Genomic DNA, 19,859 nt, shown 5'->3' on the forward strand with positions numbered 1-19,859 from the left:
TGTTATTAAAAATCATTTAACTTTAAGCCTATTATTATCTACTATTGATGCATCTAAGGAAGCATTAATTGTTCTTGCACAACAATGTTTAGCATAATTTTCAGCCCCTGACAACCTGAGAGAGGTGATTATCAACCTGAGCTAGTAATCAACACTGCTTGTGCTTTGCTGTTTTGTCTGCCGTGTTTTCATTTACGTACAATTATGTTGCATAACAAAATGCTAGTCTCATAGTCTGCTGAGGTGATAATTTGCTTAAGAATGGCAATCTCTTTTACTATCTATCTATAAAAGGATTTTAATTAATATAGTTAGCCGACACGCCCACTAATTAAGAATAAGCACGTGATGCCACTGTACTGCTTATTATTGTATTTTTGTCTAATCTAATTTATACTTTTTGATCGACATTAGACGATCAGTGACTCTTGACCTTTGCTGGCCAATCAAATGGCTGCATAGCTTCCTCCATACCCCGTGGATCAGCATTCCTTCTGTATATAAACGTAAACTAAAAGGACAGGCTACGAAGAGAGTGCCCAGTCAACCCTACGGCAATAGACAGTAGCCTCTTTCAGGCCAAAAAGAGCTCTAAACTTTCGAAGAGACTGCAGGAGCACCAGTTCTCTCTAAATCCTTTCTCGCTTTGCTCGCTTTCTGCAACAGATCAAGGACGGGACCACAGGCTTCTAAACACTCAGCTGGTAAACAAAGACAGCAACTAGAGTAAACGATGCACAGGGAAGCTTCTTTCTCCTTCGAGAGCCCTCGCGTAAGTTATTGAGATAAGCAGTGTGATAGAGAGAGCGTGTCGTTATGTATTGTACATAGAACAAACAGCCGGAGGCATTCGCATGAATGGGAGATGGGGTTGTGAAATAAAGGGAGATATTGCATACAATGGCTGCCTTTTCATTTTTAACTCTCTCTTCTATAATGTCATTTTGAAACAATCCTTTTATTTTCGTTTTCTTTCTTCCCCCACACACACATACAGCCAGATACTGAAACCATGAGGCAGAGATCACTCTCAACCAATGACAGTCACTGTCCCAGCTACCTAGCCAGCCCCACTGTACCCAAGCCTGATCAAATGCGACTCTCTACGTCTCCCTCCTCCTCCTCTCTCAACACAGCTGGACTCAACAGCTCACTGGGTCTCAATGCTTGTCGCTACAAGACCGAGCTCTGTCGTCCCTACCAGGAGTACGGGTACTGCAAGTATGGGGAGAAGTGTCAGTTTGCTCACGGGATGCACGATTTAAGGTCCCTCCCTCGTCATCCGAAATACAAGACGGAGCTGTGTCGTACCTTTTACTCCACCGGTTACTGTCCTTATGGCAGTCGCTGTCACTTCATTCATTCCAAGAACGAGTCCCAGGGTATCGACAGGGCTCGCTCTTTCCCGCGTCCAATCATCCCAGCCCCTCCCACCAGTCCCTCTCAAGACTCGGGTATCTCGTCACCAGACGATAATAAAATGTTCTTTGTTGGGACGAGCGGAAGAAACGGGAAAGTGTTCGATTTTCCTGTTTTTGAGCCAAGCGAGCCTCAAGATGGTTACGAATATGTTCAGGATCCGTCTCTATGGGGTAATGGATACTCGTCACCTGTTGACTCAATGCTCGGAGAAACTGACGTCTTCTCTTCCTCCCTCTCCTCAACTTCCCTCTCTCCCGTAAAGCCCATGATCAAAAGCTTTGAAGAGACCGAGCTTGCTACCACGTTCTCCAGTATTAGTCTTGACGATGGGATTTTCGTAGGAGCTGGTCACAGTCGTCTGCCTGTCTTTGATAAGCTCAATTCTCTGAGTGCCACATACCTTGAAGGTAAAGAAGGAGGCTCTCCATAGGGAGAATGAGGGAGACACCTGTCTGTGTATTGTCCACTAATCAGTCACTTAACGTGTTTCCCTTGCTTTTGGCTGTAAGTGCAAATTGTAGGAACACAGTTCTTCATGTGTATATTGCTCATCTTTGTCATAAATATTTAGCACCTTTTTATATTACTGGAACTAGCTTATCTTCTTTCTCCTCCATCCCTCTCTCTCTTTTTCTCCCCCTATACATTCTATCAAACATTATAATCCCCAAAACAGGTTTAATCTCAATCCCTTATTTATTGCTATTATTTATTGGCTGCCCTTTAATTATTATTATTATTATTTAATTATTTGTTCACAGTGCCCCACACATTTAACATTTATTTATTCAAGAGAGTCTGAAATTTGTCAATCATCAATATTATTATTATTATTATTATTGTTTTTGTCGTTTATTGTTCAATATAGCGCTCCATCATGGATTTGTGTATACACAATTTATTTATTACTATGTCATAATAATAATATTATTATTTAGTTATATTATTATTATTAAACCATTCTATATTTTTTCTTTGAGAAAATAAAATTTGTCAATAATTTCTGTTGATTTCCAATCTGCCAGTTAACTGCAACTTCTATTTGCGCTGCAATTTCTAGAGAGAGAGAAAGAGAGTAGAATGTCACAAGAGTAAGAGAGAAAAATTAAAAAGAGACAATTTTTGTGTGCGCCCGGCCCGGCCCGGCCCATGCTCTTAAAAAAGAGGGACTTTCTCTATAAGTGAGATTTTGTCAGTGACACCTGAGCCATATATAATGGATAATACAATGAGAATGTTATGAGAAGTCCCTTAATTGTTGAAGGATAAACTAAGCTTATGTTATTGTAGAAAGCCACTGTCACAACCACCGCAAATGCTACAGCCTCAGTACACATTCCCACCCAATTTCATTTTTAAGCAAATCAGATTCATGGCCCAGACAATAAAATATTTATACAAAGCATTACACCAGAGACTACTAGATTATGTAGCTGCACATATAAAGGTTCATTAAAATAAGGAGATAAGCGTATATATGCTCACACGCCTATGTTATAACGGGATTAAAAGGCAGCCTTGTAGAGGGTTATTAAGACGGTTTATAGACACACCAATGTTCCATAGATAGAGAGAGAGAGAGGGAGGAAGAGAAAGAGGGAGAAACACAAACCATACAAATTTAATGTGGGCGGTATGATGATAACAGTCAATCAATGACTAGGAAGGATAAGGTTTCTAAATTAACAAGCAATAATTACTCATTGTAATAGAGGAGGAGGAGGACAGAGAGAGAGAGAGAGTAAGAGGCCCAGACGTAACCATAAAAGTTCAAAGTGGGCGTCATGTATGATAATAATACTAGCAATACAATTAGAGATACATATATGCATATGTGTAAAAAATAAGGTTTCTCTCTAATGCTTCCTACTTACACTATCAACAGATGGGAGCACTCTCTTAAAGGCATCATCAAAGTGTCTCTGTTGTACCATTGGAGAAGGACCGACTAGGGCTTCAGTGCCATAGGTTAGCATACTTCTCGAGGGACCTCCAAGAAATGAAAGAGATGAAAGAGACAGTGACATTATCTCCTTTAGGGCATTAATTGAAGCTTCTCTCACCAATGCTGCAAGATCAGCACCTCTGGGGGGAGAGAGAGAGAGAAGACATAAGGTGTGAAGGAGGAGAGTGAATAGGGGGTAAGTGTTATTGTGCTTGCCCATTGTGATGAAGTGTGTGTGTGTGTGTGTCAGTAAGGGAAATATATGAGAGAGAGGGGACAAGGTGACGTGTGAATGTGATCAATATTATAGTCTTGAGTGTGAGATAAACACATCATATCCTAATGAGTGTGCATGTAGGTGGATGATAGAGTACAAAGTGCCACTAATTAAACATACACAATCACACAATGCAAATATAATGATGTCAGGACAGATCTAATGTATTAAGCTATGCATGCTTATATGATGTGAACACAACTTCCATTTCTGGTGTAAAGATACATTAGTGGCTTATGTTTTACAACACGTTACACATAGGAGGGTACAGTACACATGGATCATACAGCAACCATAGCATTGTATTATAGAGAGAGAGGAGAGAGAGAGAGAGAGAGAGAGAGAGAGAGAGAGAGAGAGAGAGAGAGAGAGAGAGAGAGAGAGATGTAATCAGAGAAACAAAGAGAGACTAGGGGATTAATAAAAGATGTCAATCACAGAGAAAACCACACAAGCAAACACACTCATAAACAACAACAATAATCTCATCAAAGTTATGCATGGAAAACACAGGCAATAACTCTGCCAGCTAGCAATAAACACTGCAAAGAGTGATTGTCATTTTACACTATTCACAGTACCAAAGATAATATCCTGTGGGGAGGCTAAGTAGTTTTATAGGTAATCAAAGATAAGGGAAGGAATGAATATCAGCTAGGATGCCTCCATCTACAGACAGGTGGAATAACCCCAGCCAACCAGATTCAAGGGAAAGGATTACATCAGAGGCTCATATCAAAACAAATACGCCTCTCTTTTTGTTTGGGTGATAATCAAAGAAGAGGTGGTTAAGCTCATTCACAGCCGTTCCAATGATATTCATGACATTCCAAATGAAGCCATCAATACAATAGGCCAGATAGGCATTGGTCTAAAGTACACAGGACAGGGAGGAATACAGAGGACCTGCAGCTGGTACAATGGATTGTGTATGGGTCTCCCTCCCACTCTATCTAAGCTTCAAAATAATAGAAAAGAATGTCCCAAGGGAGCAAGGCAACAATGATAACATGTAGATGGAAAGGTAGCCATGCCTATAACAATAAACAAACCACACAATAAGCAAGCTAGTGCATGCATGAACATATATATAATATAATCAGAATGTTATAAGCAGAAGGACTATTATGCCTCATAGATAGAATAAATAAACTCATAGTTGTAATTAACAAGAGGGAGAGGAGAGGAGAGGAGAGGAGAGAGAGAGAGAGAGAGAGAGAGAGAGAGAGAGAGAGAGAGAGAGAGGAGGAAAAGAGAGGCATATCCTCTTCTATTCATCAAAACATACTTCAAAGAGGCTAGCGGTGATCAGTGAGAGAGTAACAAGTTAAAAACACACACACGCACACACTACAGATACATGCACAATACATACATGTACACATTACTGCCACTAGACTATTGAATCACACATACACACCTAGCAGTATTGATTACTAAAAATAAATTATTTTTACATGAAACACGAGCATGTGCATGTAACAGGATATACAGCTTGAGCAGTGACATATGATACTTTACATACGAGTATCCGCTTGCTCTTTCATCAAGAGCAATCAACGATATATCAACATCAGGAGCTAACTTTGGACAAGTTCCTTCCTAAATAAAAAAATGAGTGAGAGAGAGGGAGGGAGAGAGAGAGAGAGAGAGAGAGAGAGGGAGGGAGAGAGAGAGAGAGGGAGGGAGAGAGAGAGAGAGAGAGAGAGAGAGAGAGAGAGAGAGAGAGAGAGAGAGAGAGAGAGAGAGAGAGTGAGAGTGAGTGACATAATGCACTATTATAAAGCAGTTACCATGAATCCTCATACTTAATAACACAATCATAAGATCATGACCACACTGAGAATCAGTTTATATAATTAAGTACATTCTCACATAAACACTCAAAGGATGACAATCATGACATCAATGTTTAAGAATTCTCAGTTACAGACCATACAGGCATACATATCTCAACAAGAGGAAGTCCAAAAGTCCACCACCAACCGACATTCATCCTGTACATAATATGTCAACATGCTGACAGAAGAAGGATACTTACTCAGCAATAATTGTTGTTAAATTGATACTATACATGTACACATGGGCAGACACTCATTAACACTTGCCATGTGCTTACTCATATCATAATATGCTAGATGACAATAGTACCATTGACACTAGCATATTAGGACCTAGCTGGGTATTACAGTGATCTCAAACAGTTCACAAGCTGAGCTGGCAATCAACAGTCTCATCCAGTAGCTAATCAACAGATAGTGATGAGTGCTGAGCACAGCAATGGGTCACAGGACAAGGGGATATTGATATACCAATTATATTAAAAATGCCATTTTAATTGCATGTATCGATATGCTACAGTAGCTTAGAAGAAGTGTAGAGTGAGTAGTAGTATGTGTACATATGTACATTAAGTACAAGTAGACTCACTCTCTCACTATAATGAATATGGTATCATTAATGTGTACCCATTACAATGCATTATAAGAAGATAATGCTATAAGTGGCCCCATTTAGTCATTAATGTATCAGGAAATGACCCAGCACTGGGACATAATGGAGAGTGCATTAGTATCCACTAACTCACAGACTATATAAGATATTAGTATTGTATATTACATGTAGTTTCTATTAGTTTGTTCATTAGTAAACCACAAAATGACAAATGAATATCTAATAGCCTCCCCCTCTCTCTTTCTTATCCTCTCTCTACTACATCAGATATTTCCTCTCCTTTGTCTTATAACCGTGTACTGGTATCCCTACACTAAGACTCTTAGCAGTTCAATGAGGTACACTTTAAAGAAGACTTATAGACAAAAGCCAAACTATTAGCGTCCCCATGCATCCAATTTACTATCCTATTACTAATCACTAGACAGCATATTTATATCACCTCCCATTATATCAGTCTGCCAGTCAGGCAGTCAGCCTGGTATGTGTACATACCATAATGGAGATCAAAGGCATACACATGTATTATAATATGATGAGACAAAGTATGACATAATTCAGGTAACCTGTTGAGTCATATCCACAATTAGCCAAATAACTTGCATGCAACCATGCAACCATGCACAAACACACACACACACACACACACACACACACAGACAAGGCACTGAATCATAAAAGTATGTATAAATGTATGCAATGAAAGCTACCAAGCTTGCATGCACTACTGCAAAAACAATAACAGTATCATAATAATAATAATAATAATAATAATAATAATAACAAAAGATTAATAACGCGTATAATAAAATATTTAAAATGCCTTAGTGTATTAATGTACACAATTGCAATAACAACAGTTTAGAGATTGTTTGTAAGACCAGGAATTTGAAATGTAGTAAATTCTAATAACAAAGTGATATGATAATAGCTATAATACATCACAGTCCAAGTAGCAGCTGCAATAATACACTTATAATACTCTTATTGTGACTGGACTGTGTTTAGACTGATTGAGCTGATTCACTTTACAGGATCTCATTAGAGCTCCCTATGTATCTAATTTTGCCATATCTATCAACCCAATAAGGAGTAGGAATAGTATTAGTCTGGCAAGGCTCAGGCAACACCTTGATGAAAACAAGACCCAGTGGGGAGACAGGGTCTGCCAAATAGCAATAGTAAAATAACATTGTTTATCTTAAAATACACAGAGATAGAGAGAGAGGAGAGCGAGAACTAACAGGAGTACAGGGCGTGTATATGTATGTGTACATAAATATACATGTGAATAATTTGTCCATTATAATGGGAACCATCACAAGGTAGAAGGTACAGTGTATTATGCTAGTAAACGCTCACTACTGAGAGAGGAGAGGTGGTGTGGGTACAGCCGAAATTACATAAACTATACCTTGCTTATCTTAATTCTGCTGTTATCATAAGCGATATAGCAATCGTTATGGATATACACACACATGCACCTGCTCCATGCTTTAAAAATAATAATAATTTTACTCTTTTCACAACAACTACAATATATCATGTACATGTACATGAAAATGATAAATATCAATGCTAACAATAAAATAATAATAATAATAATATCTTAAGAATGATAGCTTATTAATTCCTATTGCTTTATCATCACTATAATACTTTACATTACTCCACAATACATTCCAATACACTATCCCTATGTCACTAGTACTGGTACTAATAGAGTAGCCTTACACTAGCTCTGAACATATACACAACAAGCTTGTCGTGCAGTGTGTCACACACAACCACCCACACCATATATGGAGTTGTTTTGCTAGAATCACTTGCCAGGACAGCAGCTAGCAGTAACGAGATTAAAGCTACATACCAGCGACATTAATGAAATACTACTACACAGTACACACACGCTCTACCCTGGCAGTGACAATACACATATTAATACACACACTCTGTGTACATGAGGTAGTAGCTGTATGGCTAATAGTAGTACCGTACTATATTAAGTTAATGTAAAGACAACACTTGCAATTATTAGTCCTTATATTCCTTAGAGTATACACTAATTAGTATGGAGTTATGCAGTATAGACTGACATCAAAGAGAATGATTTACTAAAAACAGGCAGAGAACTAGTAATTATAATCACTTACAAGATGACAAGTGAGATAAAGTGAGAGAGGAGAGAGAGAGGGAGAGAAAGCGAGTGTGTGAGAGAGAAATCGAGTGTGTGAGAGAGAGGGGGTGAGAGAAAAGCCACTCAGTTCCTAAATCCATTGTTATAAAGTACACAGTACATATGATACTGAACTTAATTCAAATGGCAGACTACACAGAAGAAAGGCGTGTACTAACAGGGTCCAGTAACTGGTCTTACTGGTTATGCCTCACATTGTTATTTTTAATGTTATTTCAGAATCCTTACAAGACTCACACACATTCTCATAATATTATATAAACAAATATCAACTCAAAGGTAGCACTATGCACTGTACATGTACAAAGTAGCTGGCCATAGAGAGTAACAGAATTGTAACATCATACATGCACTTACAAGCAGACATTCTTTACATGTAACAAATCAACATTAAAATAGCTAATAATACAAAGTCAAGTGAAGAGCCTAAGGCAATGTGTACCATAAGACAGAGTGTGTGTGTGTGTGTGCAACTATGTATGTCTAATTACTATAGCATGCTTTATATAGGTAAGTCTTGTACTGGATTACAGTGTTAGGGTGTTTACAGCTTTTGTTATCAGAAGACTATGCATTAGCTGATAAGAGCAAGAGGAATATAGCACAGTGCCAATGTGTGTAGTACAGAATAGTATATAGTATAGCAGTAGTGCATGAACAAATATAGTACAATGTGTAGTCACTCGTGTATAGCAGTAGTGTACATAATGACTGGTGATATCATTAACTGCTAAACACATAAAGTTCAAATAAACTGATAAGAAAATGTGAACTCATTCGTAAACAAAGAGAGCCAAGATAGCAGCTGGTGCAGTCAGAGGTCAAAATACAACCAATTATCAGGTATCACCGTATCAAGTATTTGACACATAAGATATAGCATTACCTATTACATAAGAGATAGTATTACACTTGTACTATTAGTGATTATTATAATTTGTCGGCATATGCTTACAAAGGCTTGTGTAACTTAAAATTACCGTGAAATAATTCCATAATTAATCGGTACAAGGTCAACTCGTTGAAGCAAGTAATGATAATGTAATTAGACTAGTACTTACTACCTACCAGCCACCCCTCATCATAAAGCATCACAAGGCATCAGCACCATTGGGTTTCAGAATAGTGCTAAAGTACATGTAGCTTCTTGTCAGTGGGTTGTCAAAGTTGCTCCAAATTCTGGCCAAAGACCCTGTATGGAGTCTTGTTAAAATTGACTAGAAGAGAGAGTTCTCCATTTTTATAATTATTTCTACTACATGTACATGTTTTTATGTTGCGTAGAAAGTTTAAGCTGATTCCAATCAAGGTTTGGATTTTTTTATAAATTTTTAAAGTTGGGGTCAAAGTCCCTATACTATTACTACTATAGTACAAGGTCTTCGGCCAAAATTCCATCAAAAAACACTAGGAGAAATTTCATAATTATTTCTAATACATTATACATCTTCTTATACTGTGTAGCAAGTTTGAGTGGATTTCGATCAAAGATTAATTTATAATGAAGTTGCTAAAAAAATCAGGCCAAAGTCTCTGTATAGGGTCGTTTGCCAAATTTCATCAAAAATGACTAAGGAAAAAATTCTCCACTATTATAATTTAAAAATACATATACATGTTCTTATGTTGTGCAGCAAGTTTGAGCTGGTTCCAATCAAATTTTGATTTTTTAATGAATTTTAAAAGTTGCATGCTGTTTAGCTCACTTCAACAAGCCCCTTTGTGGGAAATCCTGATCACTACTCATCTGTAATACACATCACACACACACACACACACACACACACACACACACACACACACACACACACACACACACACACACAAACACACACACACACACACAGTAATTCATATAATATCAAACTATCAGTAACACAATACAATATTCAATACGACCATGCGTCATCTCACACTCGCATGCTTTCTGTTTATGTCTGTGAGCTATCAGTATGTGTCTGGTGACTTACTTTTGTGATTGCTTTCAAAATGGCTATCCTTTCATGTCCGGTTGGCAGACCAACTTGTAAAACCTTATCCAAGCGGCCAGGACGAAGTATAGCAGGATCAATCATGTCTGGGAAAAAAGTGTCAATAATAATTATGCTTCATCAAGATCACATGCTACATGCACATGTAATGTTATCATTTCCTCCTCTCTCATGTTACCTGGTCTATTAGTAGCACCAACAACAAAGACTTGTTTCCTTGACTCCATACCATCCATCTCCGTGAGGAGCTGGTTAACCACCCTAGCACTGGAACTACTCTGAGAGAGAGAGGGGGGGGAGAGAGAGAGGGAGAGAGAGGAGGGGAGAGAGGGGGGAGAGAGAGAGGGGGGGAAGAGAGGGGGGAGAGAGAGGGGGAGAGAGAGACAGAGACAGAGAGAGGTCACAGGTGTGGTACACAAACTCTGTTTACTTCAGAAACTTCAGATCTTCTTGGACAAAGTGCATCAATCTCATCAAAGAAGATGACACAAGGAGCAGAGTTCTTTGCTCTTTGAAAAACCTGACGGACAGCTCTCTCACTCTCACCTACATACTAATCATAATAAAAACAGGAATTAAAATATTAATTAAATATTAATTAAATACAAATCAAATATTAATCATTATTACCATGTTGAGTAGCTCAGGACCTTTGACTGATATAAAGTTGATTCCTGATTCATTAGCAATTGCCTTTAATGGGAGGAAGGAGACAACAGATAACACATTCATGCAATAATAAGCTACTAAAATTGCATTAATGAAAGGTGAGAGACTGGGGGAGGGAGAGAGGGGATGAAAGTGAAAGAAGAAATAAATATTTTGAAATTGTGTGGTTTTACTTTGGCCAGCAAAGTCTTCCCACAGCCTGGGGGTCCTGCCAACAGCACCCCAGGGGGCTGTTTCAGACCCAGTGCAGAAAAATGCTGAGGAAACCGAACCGGTGCCTATGATGATACAAAATAAATGAAGTAATTATTACAGACTGGGATGTACCAGTATTGCTAGTGACAGCTCAGCCCTCACTGCATCAAGAGCACCAACATCATCCCATGTGACATCAGGGACAGTAGCAAAACCTTCTCTCTTTGAAGAGGGCTGGACAGTATCCAAACCAACCTGTAGATTGTACATGAACATGAAGAAAAGGAGAGAGATAGGGAGGGAGAAGAGAGGGGGGAGGGAGAGGGAGAGAGAGAGAGAGAGAGAGAGAGAGAGAAAGAGGGGGGAAGAAGAGGGAGGGAGAGAGAGAGGGGGGAGGGAGAGAAAGAGGGAGGGAGGGAGAGAAGAAGGGGAAGACCATTAGACCAATAAGAACAAACAAAGAGAAAGAGACAAAGAGACAGACAATGGAAAGAAACATGAATAGGAAGTACATGAAATAGGATACATATAAAATGACAATGACACAATTACTACAATAAAATCATATTTCCTGATTGAATGAGTGAGTGTGTGTTTACATAGCCCATTCCAATACCTTGAAGTCATCTTCGCTTATAAACAAAGACTTCAAATCCTCTTCAGACAATGGGCTCAGCTCCTCCTTGAGCACTCCAGACAATCCCTCCAGAGTCAGGTGACTGTCAACCGACTGACGTACATGTAGGAGTGACCTGTTGACGGAGGAGAGGGCAGCCTCTCGTACCAGAGCACTGAGATCAGCCCCCACATACCCGGGGGTTAGGTGGGCAAGGGTAGAGTAATCCAAACCCTCTGAGACTCTTAGCTTACGACAGAGGACTTGGAGAATGCTATAACGTTAAAGAAGGTCTGGTTAGTAAGTGCTAGTTAATATATGGCTTACTGTTTCCTGGAGGATTCATTGGGTATTCCGAGAGAGAGTTCCTTATCAAAGCGTCCGGCCCTCCTGAGGCACGGGTCTATGGAATCAATCCGATTGGTCGTTCCTATCACTAGCACTAGTGACGACTGAAGATCTAAAAAGCATTTCATAATTTCATGAATTAATGTTCACAAACTCGGCCTCTTACCGTCCATGCAGGATCCTAACTGAGTGACGATACGTTTTTCCATTTCTCTTTGGCTGGTTTCTCTTTTAGGACAAATTGAGTCTATCTCATCCAGTAATATTATACAAGGGGAGTGCTCCTATTAATTAATAATAACTATTACTCTATAGCTGGAAAAATTAATAGAGTAAACTTGGGCATTTCGCCAATATTGCTAACTTGTAAAAGTGATTCAGCAAATTTTTATACACTCAATTTCTAGTTATACAAACATTGTGTTTGGAAGTAAAAGGATGTAAATAAATGAATAGGATAGTAGACATTACATGATTACAACAGAGGGTGATGGTGCATGTGTGAATGAACTGTATTATTACCAAATAAGTACATAGGAGTCTCTCTCTGCCTCTCAGTATTTACTAATGAAATATAAACAATGAAAGAAGCTGAGTAGCACAATACGCCACTAATTAATAACTTAGAGCCAAACATTCTTTACATTATTAACATTACATCATAATTATTATCACACAGTCTCTAATTGGATTATTATTGGTAATAAAAGGCTATTAGTATAACATGGAGGTTATTAGTAACAATACGAAGCTTGAGGGAAGACTATTATGTGTGTGAGTCTGTAACATGATAGTCTAGTGATGTATTGTTAGTGATAATTTGAAACTTTACCCAAATACAGATACAATATAATACTCAGAAATAATAAATAGTTGCTATATTAATATATATACACTGTACTAATAATGTAACCAGTCTAACCACATTTAATACACATATGTATGGTTCAACGTAACCCGATAGTATATTCCTGGAGTATGGGAAAATTTTTGGGCACATTAAACTACAAACTTAATTTGCACACAAAATTGAAATATTCATTAATGGTAGGTACATGTACATTGTCAGGGTGTCATACAGGGGGGGGTGGGAAAGGGGGAAATCCCCCCTACTCTAAGTTCCCCCCCCCACCCTAAAATAGTCCAAGTATAACTTTAATAAATGGGTTCATACTTGCTATGTTTGACTAATGTTCATTACACAATTGAAATAAACTAGCAATCATGTGTATAATAGTTTACGCCTCCACAGGCAAAACCGACTTTTGGTTGATTAGTGCAATATGGCAAAATGAAATCCCCAATAATATGCGATGTTACCGTTAATTTTTGTTGTGCCCCCCCCTACAAAAAAATCCTGTATGAGTCCCTGATTGTATTCTTACCTTGGCTCTATCAAAGACCTGTCTCATTTTCTCTTCTGTCTCTCCCGATACTCCACTCACTAATTCTGTGGCAGCAAGTTTCAGCAGTGGCCAACCAATCTCCTAATCATTAATACCATGGTGAAACACATTGCTATATTTATTTTATGTAAATTACATAAACTGCAAAACTAATCAACGTAATGCATTGGTGCAGTCTTATGTAGAAACTTCAAGCTATTGAGAATTTTTTGTATCATGTATATAAAATTATAAATGTATACTCCAGGCTATAAATTTTTCCTAAAATTGGTACCAAAAAATCCAAAATCCTCTAATTTCATAAAATAATATGCATAGGATTTTATTTTGCCTACAGTGTAGGTTTGGTATGCTAAATAGTGTTGTGTTGGCTATATAATGATGTGAAGGTATCTATGGTACATGTATTTATCACACAAAGGGCCATTAGGCCCTTCCTATTATAAGACACTCTCAGACAATAAACCAATACAAATAACCATGTGACTTAAATTCCCTCCCATAAATTTTAACTTTTTAATATCACAAATTGACAACACAATAACTAAAATGTTTAAACTTTAAAACAATACATAAAAAAACAAAAATAATTAAAACCAAAGCAATTAAGGTTATTTTGTACTATAGTAAAGCCATGGTTTAGTATTAGAAGCAACTTTTACAGTTATCCTAAAATGAAGACAATCGTTGAGGAGGTAGCAACAGTTGGTGTCAGCATTGTGGCCTAACTCAGAAAGAGGCACTAACTTAGCACAACCACAGCCTTGTGGTATCTTTCCATCAAAAACTCTATTCTTGCAAGAGTCTGGTGTGGACTCATCATACCTTACAATATACACCTTGTGATTGTTATCCTCCAATTGATTCAATAGCTCAATAGTAACTTCTCCTTGAAATGGCCACTCTAAATTATCATCATACTTTCCTGCTAGTACATGAATGAAGCAAGAAATGTGAGTACCTTCTGCATTACCTTGACCGTTAGCATAAACAGATAGCATCATCCTATAGCCTCCTGGTGACGTGTAGAAAGAAGGACTAGACCACTTCTCATCTTTTACCTTCTTATTGTAAAAATCATTGAGCTTAACAACTTTAAAATTTAGCAATCGGTTTTGCCCCAATACATTGACCGCTAGTTGAAGATGTTCCTTTACAGCTACTTCATTATGCTCCTCCTGTACCTCTCGTTTCATCCTCTTAGAACAACCAACACTGCTGTACTCACATGTGACAATAGACTTAGGACAAGTCCTTTTGTGTACTGATAACTGATTACGAGGAGAAACTACATCACATTCATCATTAGTGCATGTAATGGGAAAGAAAGGACACACGTCTAAGTGAGCATCGGTAGATATTATTTCATGAACACCAGTCTCTTCACAATGTGCACAAGTAACAATACGCTTAGGACATTCCTCGGATACATGTGTCTCCATTTTCATTCTTTGCATATTCTCTCCACAGCCATTAGTGCACTCAATACTCTGGTAAGGGCATTCAGTAATATGAGTCTCTATGTCCTTAATGATTCCTTTCCATTGGCACTCATCATTAGGACAATAGACTCCTAGATCCTTTATCTCTCGATCAATCCTTCCATCAGGAAAATACTTACCATCAAGAGGCTCACGACAAGTTGGACAGTTAAATGATCCAGATTTCTGCTTATGGTGGAGCAGACAGCTCTTACAATATATATGTGAGCAACAGGTAACCTGCTGTGGATCACGAGCTACAAACGTACATATAGCACAGTTATACTTCTCAGGAAGATCATCATCAACAAACTTGTAACTGTAACCACCATATGATGACTTCGAGGACTTTTCATTAGTTGTTACCATTTCTTCCTTAAGAGAACTATGTGACAGTTTACTTAGACTCACTCTCCCCCACAAAAGGCATAAATACACGTACAAGTACAACTTATATATATAGTGCATAATGAAAATGGCACCCAACATATTAGAGCTTTTTTAGCTACAAGATAAGGCAGATACACTGTGGCCTAAGACTCCTCTGACAGCTAGACAAGGTTAAGGATTCAAGAAAGTAACTATAAAACTTTTTTTTGTTGATGTTAAATGCTATATAAAGACTATGTGTAAGAGTCGGCATTCGGCAAGCAATTTGAGTTGAAGCAGTTCAATGCCTCCTACTAAATCTCAGCAGTATAACGACCAAACTTTATTCAGTTGCTTTAGACATTTTACAAAACATGAAGAATGCAATGTACATGTAAAGTTACATGTACCTAACTTTGCTAGGTCCAATGCAATCAATATACAATGCTTTGCCCTCTTAATGTTTTAGATTCATATCTAGTATTATAATATTTATTAACTTACTCCAGCAATAGCATGAGCTAGTAATGTCTTCCCACAGCCTGGAGGTCCATTCAATAAGACTCCATGTGGAGACTCTATACCTAAATGCTGGAATATCTCTGGATGCTGAAGATCGAGAATCAACTCACACACACTCTACAGGAGAGGAGAGTATACAGTAATTAAAAGTGTAGCAACAAATGCTGTACAACAGTCATGCAGTTACAAATAAAACAGCTATGAGTCCCCATATAAATACTAATTTTTGATTACCTTGATTAATGTGTCATACCCACCAATGTCACTGAACCTTGTATCAGGATATATTAATGAAATATCTATTAATCAATATAAAAATCTATAATGCTGACCCAACCAATGAATTAAGACAAAAGAATAAGGCATAGCAACAAGCAATACTATTACATGTACATACATGTGCATAAGTTTATGGCCCAATTTATCTTTAACATGATCACACGAATGTCTTCATACCATTAATATGACTGTCTTTAATGGCGTCTTTTGTTTCTTCATCAAGTGATGATGGTTTCTTCCTCTTTCTGCTCTTACTCTCTCTCCCTTCTCCTTTCTTTCTCTTATTAGCTGGTAGAGGAGTCCCAGGTGAGGAGGAAACAGGAGGAGGAGGAGGGAGGGGTTGGTTTTCGTCTTTTGATTCCAAAACACTTGTTTCTATGGTAGTGTCAGGATCTTCAGGTGGGTTTGGCTTTGTATAAACTTTAACTAAAAGATCATTCATCCCATTCTTTCCTCTGGCCTATTGAAAATTTGAAATATTAATGAAGAAGGATCATTAATTAAGAAGGACCATTAATTAAGAAGGATTATAAATTAAGAAGGATTATAAAATAAGAAGGATTATTAATTAAGGATTATTATTTTTTAAGAGTAATCAAACATAAAAACATGTACCTCAACTAAAGTATCATTATCCATCATATCTTCTTCATCAGTTTCTGACCACCTGTTACCAACCGGATCAACTGAGAGCGTCTTATAAACTACATGTACATGTAATGGGTGGAGCAATCCGGGGAGGAAATTATCAATATCATCATCATCATAACAAAATGGCCCACTTTTGGCAACTTGGGCTTTAAATGAGTGATACTTCTTTCTCTTGTACTCTGGATAAGTTTCTTGAAGAATATCAACCAAAGATTCAACTGAAGGACTCGATCTTTCCTTTTCTACAGCCTATTAAGCAAAACAATGAAAATGGTTGAAGTGTAAATGCTCCTAGATTCTTTAACCTCTTTTATTCTTGGTAGTAGTTTGTGATCAGAAGTATAGCCCGGGCTCCCTTTACCTCTTGAAGAAGAGAAATGATAGTATCTTTTCCTGGCACTCATAAGTGACCATGTGGATGCACGTGGGTGGAGCTAAATGGGCGTGGTAAACCTGAAATTTATGACTTTTTATCATGAATTAATAAATTTTTTTACTATGATGATGGTATAAACTGATTTAAATTACATGCATTCACAAGTGAATTTAGACCTAGGTGTTAAAAAAGATTGTAACACCTAGGCCTAAATTCAATACATACGAAAAGCAAGAATTTGTACTACAATCAATCAAAAAGCCATGGTTTGTCCTTAGAGCTAGCGTTCACAGTTATTCTAAAATGAAGACAATCATTGAGGAGGTAGCAACAGTTGGTGTCAATATTGTGGCCTAACTCAGAATGAGGAACAAAGTTAGGACAACCCCAACCATGCCCTGAGTCTGGTCTTGACTCATCAAATCTTATAGTCTCAGCTTTGTGATTGTTATCCTCCAGTTGGTTCAATAGCTCCATTCTGACGTCTCCTTGAAATGGCCACTCTAAATCATCATCATACTCCCCAGGTATTAGATAAATGTAGCAAGACACATGAGTACCTTTAGCACTACCTTGACCATTAGAATAAACAGATAACATCATCTTATAGCCTCCTGGTGATGTGTAGAAAGGAGGACTAGACCACTCATTATCACTGACCTTCTTATTGTGAAAATCACTGAGCTTAATAACTTTAGAATTAAAAAGTAATCGATTCTGCAATACATTGACTGCAAGTCGAAGATGTTCCTTTACAAATGATTCATTATGCTCCTCCTGTACCTCTCGTTTCATCCTCTTAGAACAACCAACACTGCTGTACTCACATTTGACTATAGACTTAGGACAAGTCCTTTTGTGTACTGATAACTGATTACGAGGAGAAACTACATCACATTCATCATTAGTGCATTTAATGGGAAAGAGAGGACACACATCTAAGTGAGTATTGGTAGATATTATGTCATGAACACCAGTCTCTTCACAATGTGTACAAGTAACAATACGCTTAGGACATTCTTCGGATACATGTGTCTCCATTTTCATTCTTTGCATATTCTCTCCACATCTATTACTGCACTCAATACTCTGGTAAGGACATTCAGTAATATGAGTCTCTATGTCTTTAACAATTCCTATCCACTGGCACCCATCATTAGGACAATAGACTCCTAGATTCTTTATCTCTTGATCAATCCTTCCATCAGGAAAATACCTACCAACAAGTGACTGATTACAAGTTGGACAGTTAAAATTCAATAATGATCCAGACTTCTGCTTTTGATGTAGCAAACAGCTCATACAATATGTATGTGAGCAACAGATAACCTGCTGTGGATCACGAGCTACAAATGTACATATAGCACATTTATACTTCTTAGGAAGATCATGAACAACAAATGAGTAATTGTACCCACCACATATATTAGGAGCTGCCATTTTCACATGAAATTATTAAAAACGGCTGAAGTGTGGATACTTTTAGTCTCGACCCCCAAACACTTTCCTCACCTCTTTTATTCTTGCCAGTAGTTAATGGGCCTACCTCTTGAAGTCTAGATGAGACCGAAGTCTATGCCATAGACCGCCATAGATGTATTGATGGAGACCACATGGTTGCATATGGAAATAAAGGCGTGGTATAGATAATATCAAGAGTAGATACCGGTAATAATAGAAGAGAGTGTCCTACCATAGATACTACATACACACATGGATATGAAACAGGATGCGCTCGATCCTTGGCACCGGAAGTGATGTATTGTGACGTTTACACTACACGTGTATAAGCATGGCACAAGCAAAATAGTGAAGAAATCCAGTTGAATTACTTACTAAAGCTCAGGTCTACGACTATATAAGAGTTGCAATCGATATTCTAGTTCTAAAAAGTGAAGATCTACTATTACAAGAAAGAATGCACTGTGCTAAGTACTAAAAAATTATTATTTAAATTATTATCATTATGAATGATTATTCTATTCTTCAGTGACCCAATAGATTGATTATTATTATGAGTCCTTCAACAAATTTTAACTATAAAAATAGCAATAAAAACATTGACAACAATTATTATAAGCACTTACTGTATCACCATACAGTACATACTGTAATGTACATCATCTCTATCTTGATAGTTCTCTGTGGTAGCATAAATATAAAGCTTTACAATCATGTAACAATGTCTCATCAATGCCACTGAAATCCTGCTTGTGTTTCTTGGTAAATAACCTATTCTTTCACTACTCAGTTCTCACTAAAAATTAAACCACACCCTTTGAAACACTTGCAAAAAATATATTATTACTTTTGAAACATAGCATCTAGAAAAATGAAACCATAAACAGTCTATATAAGAGGCCTTAATGAATACACTCAAAGTAGTAACTTGTTCATACCTGGTGCAGAAGTCTCAAAAAGGTGGTTACAAAATTAATATTAAAAAACTAGTTTTTGGCTATTATCTCAGTCATTTCTCATTACATTGACACGAGAATAGTTTCAGTCCATGTAACAAACAATACACTATTATGATTCCAAGACTTACTAGCTAACTCCGTTCGAGAGTCTAGAAAAGGTGGTTACAAATAAAAATGGAGGTCTTCTAATTTTGTCATGTAAACATGAGGCCTGTTGACAAAATGAAATGAGAATATATTA

The 19,859-nt window shown here is 37.5% G+C and overlaps 3 protein-coding genes and 1 long non-coding RNA gene across 4 annotated transcripts; 1 reads left to right on the forward strand and 3 right to left on the reverse strand.

Annotated features, from left to right (window-relative positions):
- The first annotated feature begins 425 nt into the window (after window positions 1-425).
- LOC100633552 (mRNA decay activator protein ZFP36L2-A-like) lies at window positions 426-2,309 on the forward strand. The gene is made up of 2 exons (XM_003386438.3): window positions 426-772; window positions 998-2,309. Exons 1-2 carry the CDS (start codon window positions 734-736, stop codon window positions 1,850-1,852), a joined length of 894 nt encoding a protein of 297 aa, XP_003386486.1. The 5' UTR covers window positions 426-733; the 3' UTR covers window positions 1,853-2,309.
- A 43-nt stretch (window positions 2,310-2,352) lies between these two features.
- On the reverse strand, window positions 2,353-17,268 carry LOC100633679 (nuclear valosin-containing protein-like). Its single transcript, XM_019996195.1, has 19 exons — window positions 17,128-17,268; window positions 16,954-17,071; window positions 16,787-16,875; window positions 16,349-16,631; window positions 16,127-16,191; window positions 15,875-16,009; window positions 13,500-13,601; window positions 12,281-12,398; window positions 12,094-12,226; window positions 11,767-12,040; window positions 11,283-11,405; window positions 11,129-11,233; window positions 10,917-10,979; window positions 10,717-10,839; window positions 10,465-10,564; window positions 10,266-10,372; window positions 5,170-5,246; window positions 3,297-3,507; window positions 2,353-2,478 (listed from the first exon to the last, which is right to left on the reverse strand). Exons 1-19 carry the CDS (start codon window positions 17,224-17,226, stop codon window positions 2,461-2,463), a joined length of 2,343 nt encoding a protein of 780 aa, XP_019851754.1. The 5' UTR covers window positions 17,227-17,268; the 3' UTR covers window positions 2,353-2,460.
- Window positions 17,269-17,434: 166 nt separating this feature from the next.
- On the reverse strand, window positions 17,435-19,174 carry LOC105312675 (TNF receptor-associated factor 4-like). The gene has a single exon (XM_011405514.2). The coding sequence runs from the start codon at window positions 18,636-18,638 to the stop codon at window positions 17,448-17,450; it is 1,191 nt and encodes a 396-aa protein (XP_011403816.1). The 5' UTR covers window positions 18,639-19,174; the 3' UTR covers window positions 17,435-17,447.
- Window positions 19,175-19,192: 18 nt separating this feature from the next.
- Window positions 19,193-19,852, reverse strand: LOC109581788 (uncharacterized). Its single transcript, XR_002184773.1, has 3 exons — window positions 19,507-19,852; window positions 19,286-19,455; window positions 19,193-19,235 (listed from the first exon to the last, which is right to left on the reverse strand). It is a non-coding gene; the product is annotated as an uncharacterized LOC109581788 (long non-coding RNA).
- Between the last annotated feature and the right edge of the window lie 7 nt (window positions 19,853-19,859).

The sequence above is a fragment of the Amphimedon queenslandica genome, unplaced genomic scaffold, assembly GCF_000090795.2.
Source record: "Amphimedon queenslandica unplaced genomic scaffold, v1.1 AMPQUscaffold_13420, whole genome shotgun sequence".
NCBI classification, from domain to species: Eukaryota; Metazoa; Porifera; class Demospongiae; order Haplosclerida; family Niphatidae; genus Amphimedon; species Amphimedon queenslandica.

Bases quoted from the DNA above. Each gene is read 5' to 3' on its own strand.
- LOC105312675 (XM_011405514.2), bottom strand. From the start codon at position 18,638: ATGGCAGCTCCTAATATATGTGGTGGGTACAATTACTCATTTGTTGTT.
- LOC100633679 (XM_019996195.1), bottom strand. From the start codon at position 17,226: ATGAGTGCCAGGAAAAGATACTATCATTTCTCTTCTTCAAGAGGTAAA. The intron at 11,234-11,282 runs GTACATCCCAGT...GTATCATCATAG, and splicing joins AGCTGTCACTAGCAATACTG to GCACCGGTTCGGTTTCCTCA. The intron at 10,565-10,716 runs GTAAACAGAGTT...TCTCTCTCTCAG, and splicing joins GAAGATCTGAAGTTTCTGAA to AGTAGTTCCAGTGCTAGGGT.
- LOC100633552 (XM_003386438.3), top strand. From the start codon at position 734: ATGCACAGGGAAGCTTCTTTCTCCTTCGAGAGCCCTCGC. The intron at 773-997 runs GTAAGTTATTGA...ACACACATACAG, and splicing joins TCTCCTTCGAGAGCCCTCGC to CCAGATACTGAAACCATGAG.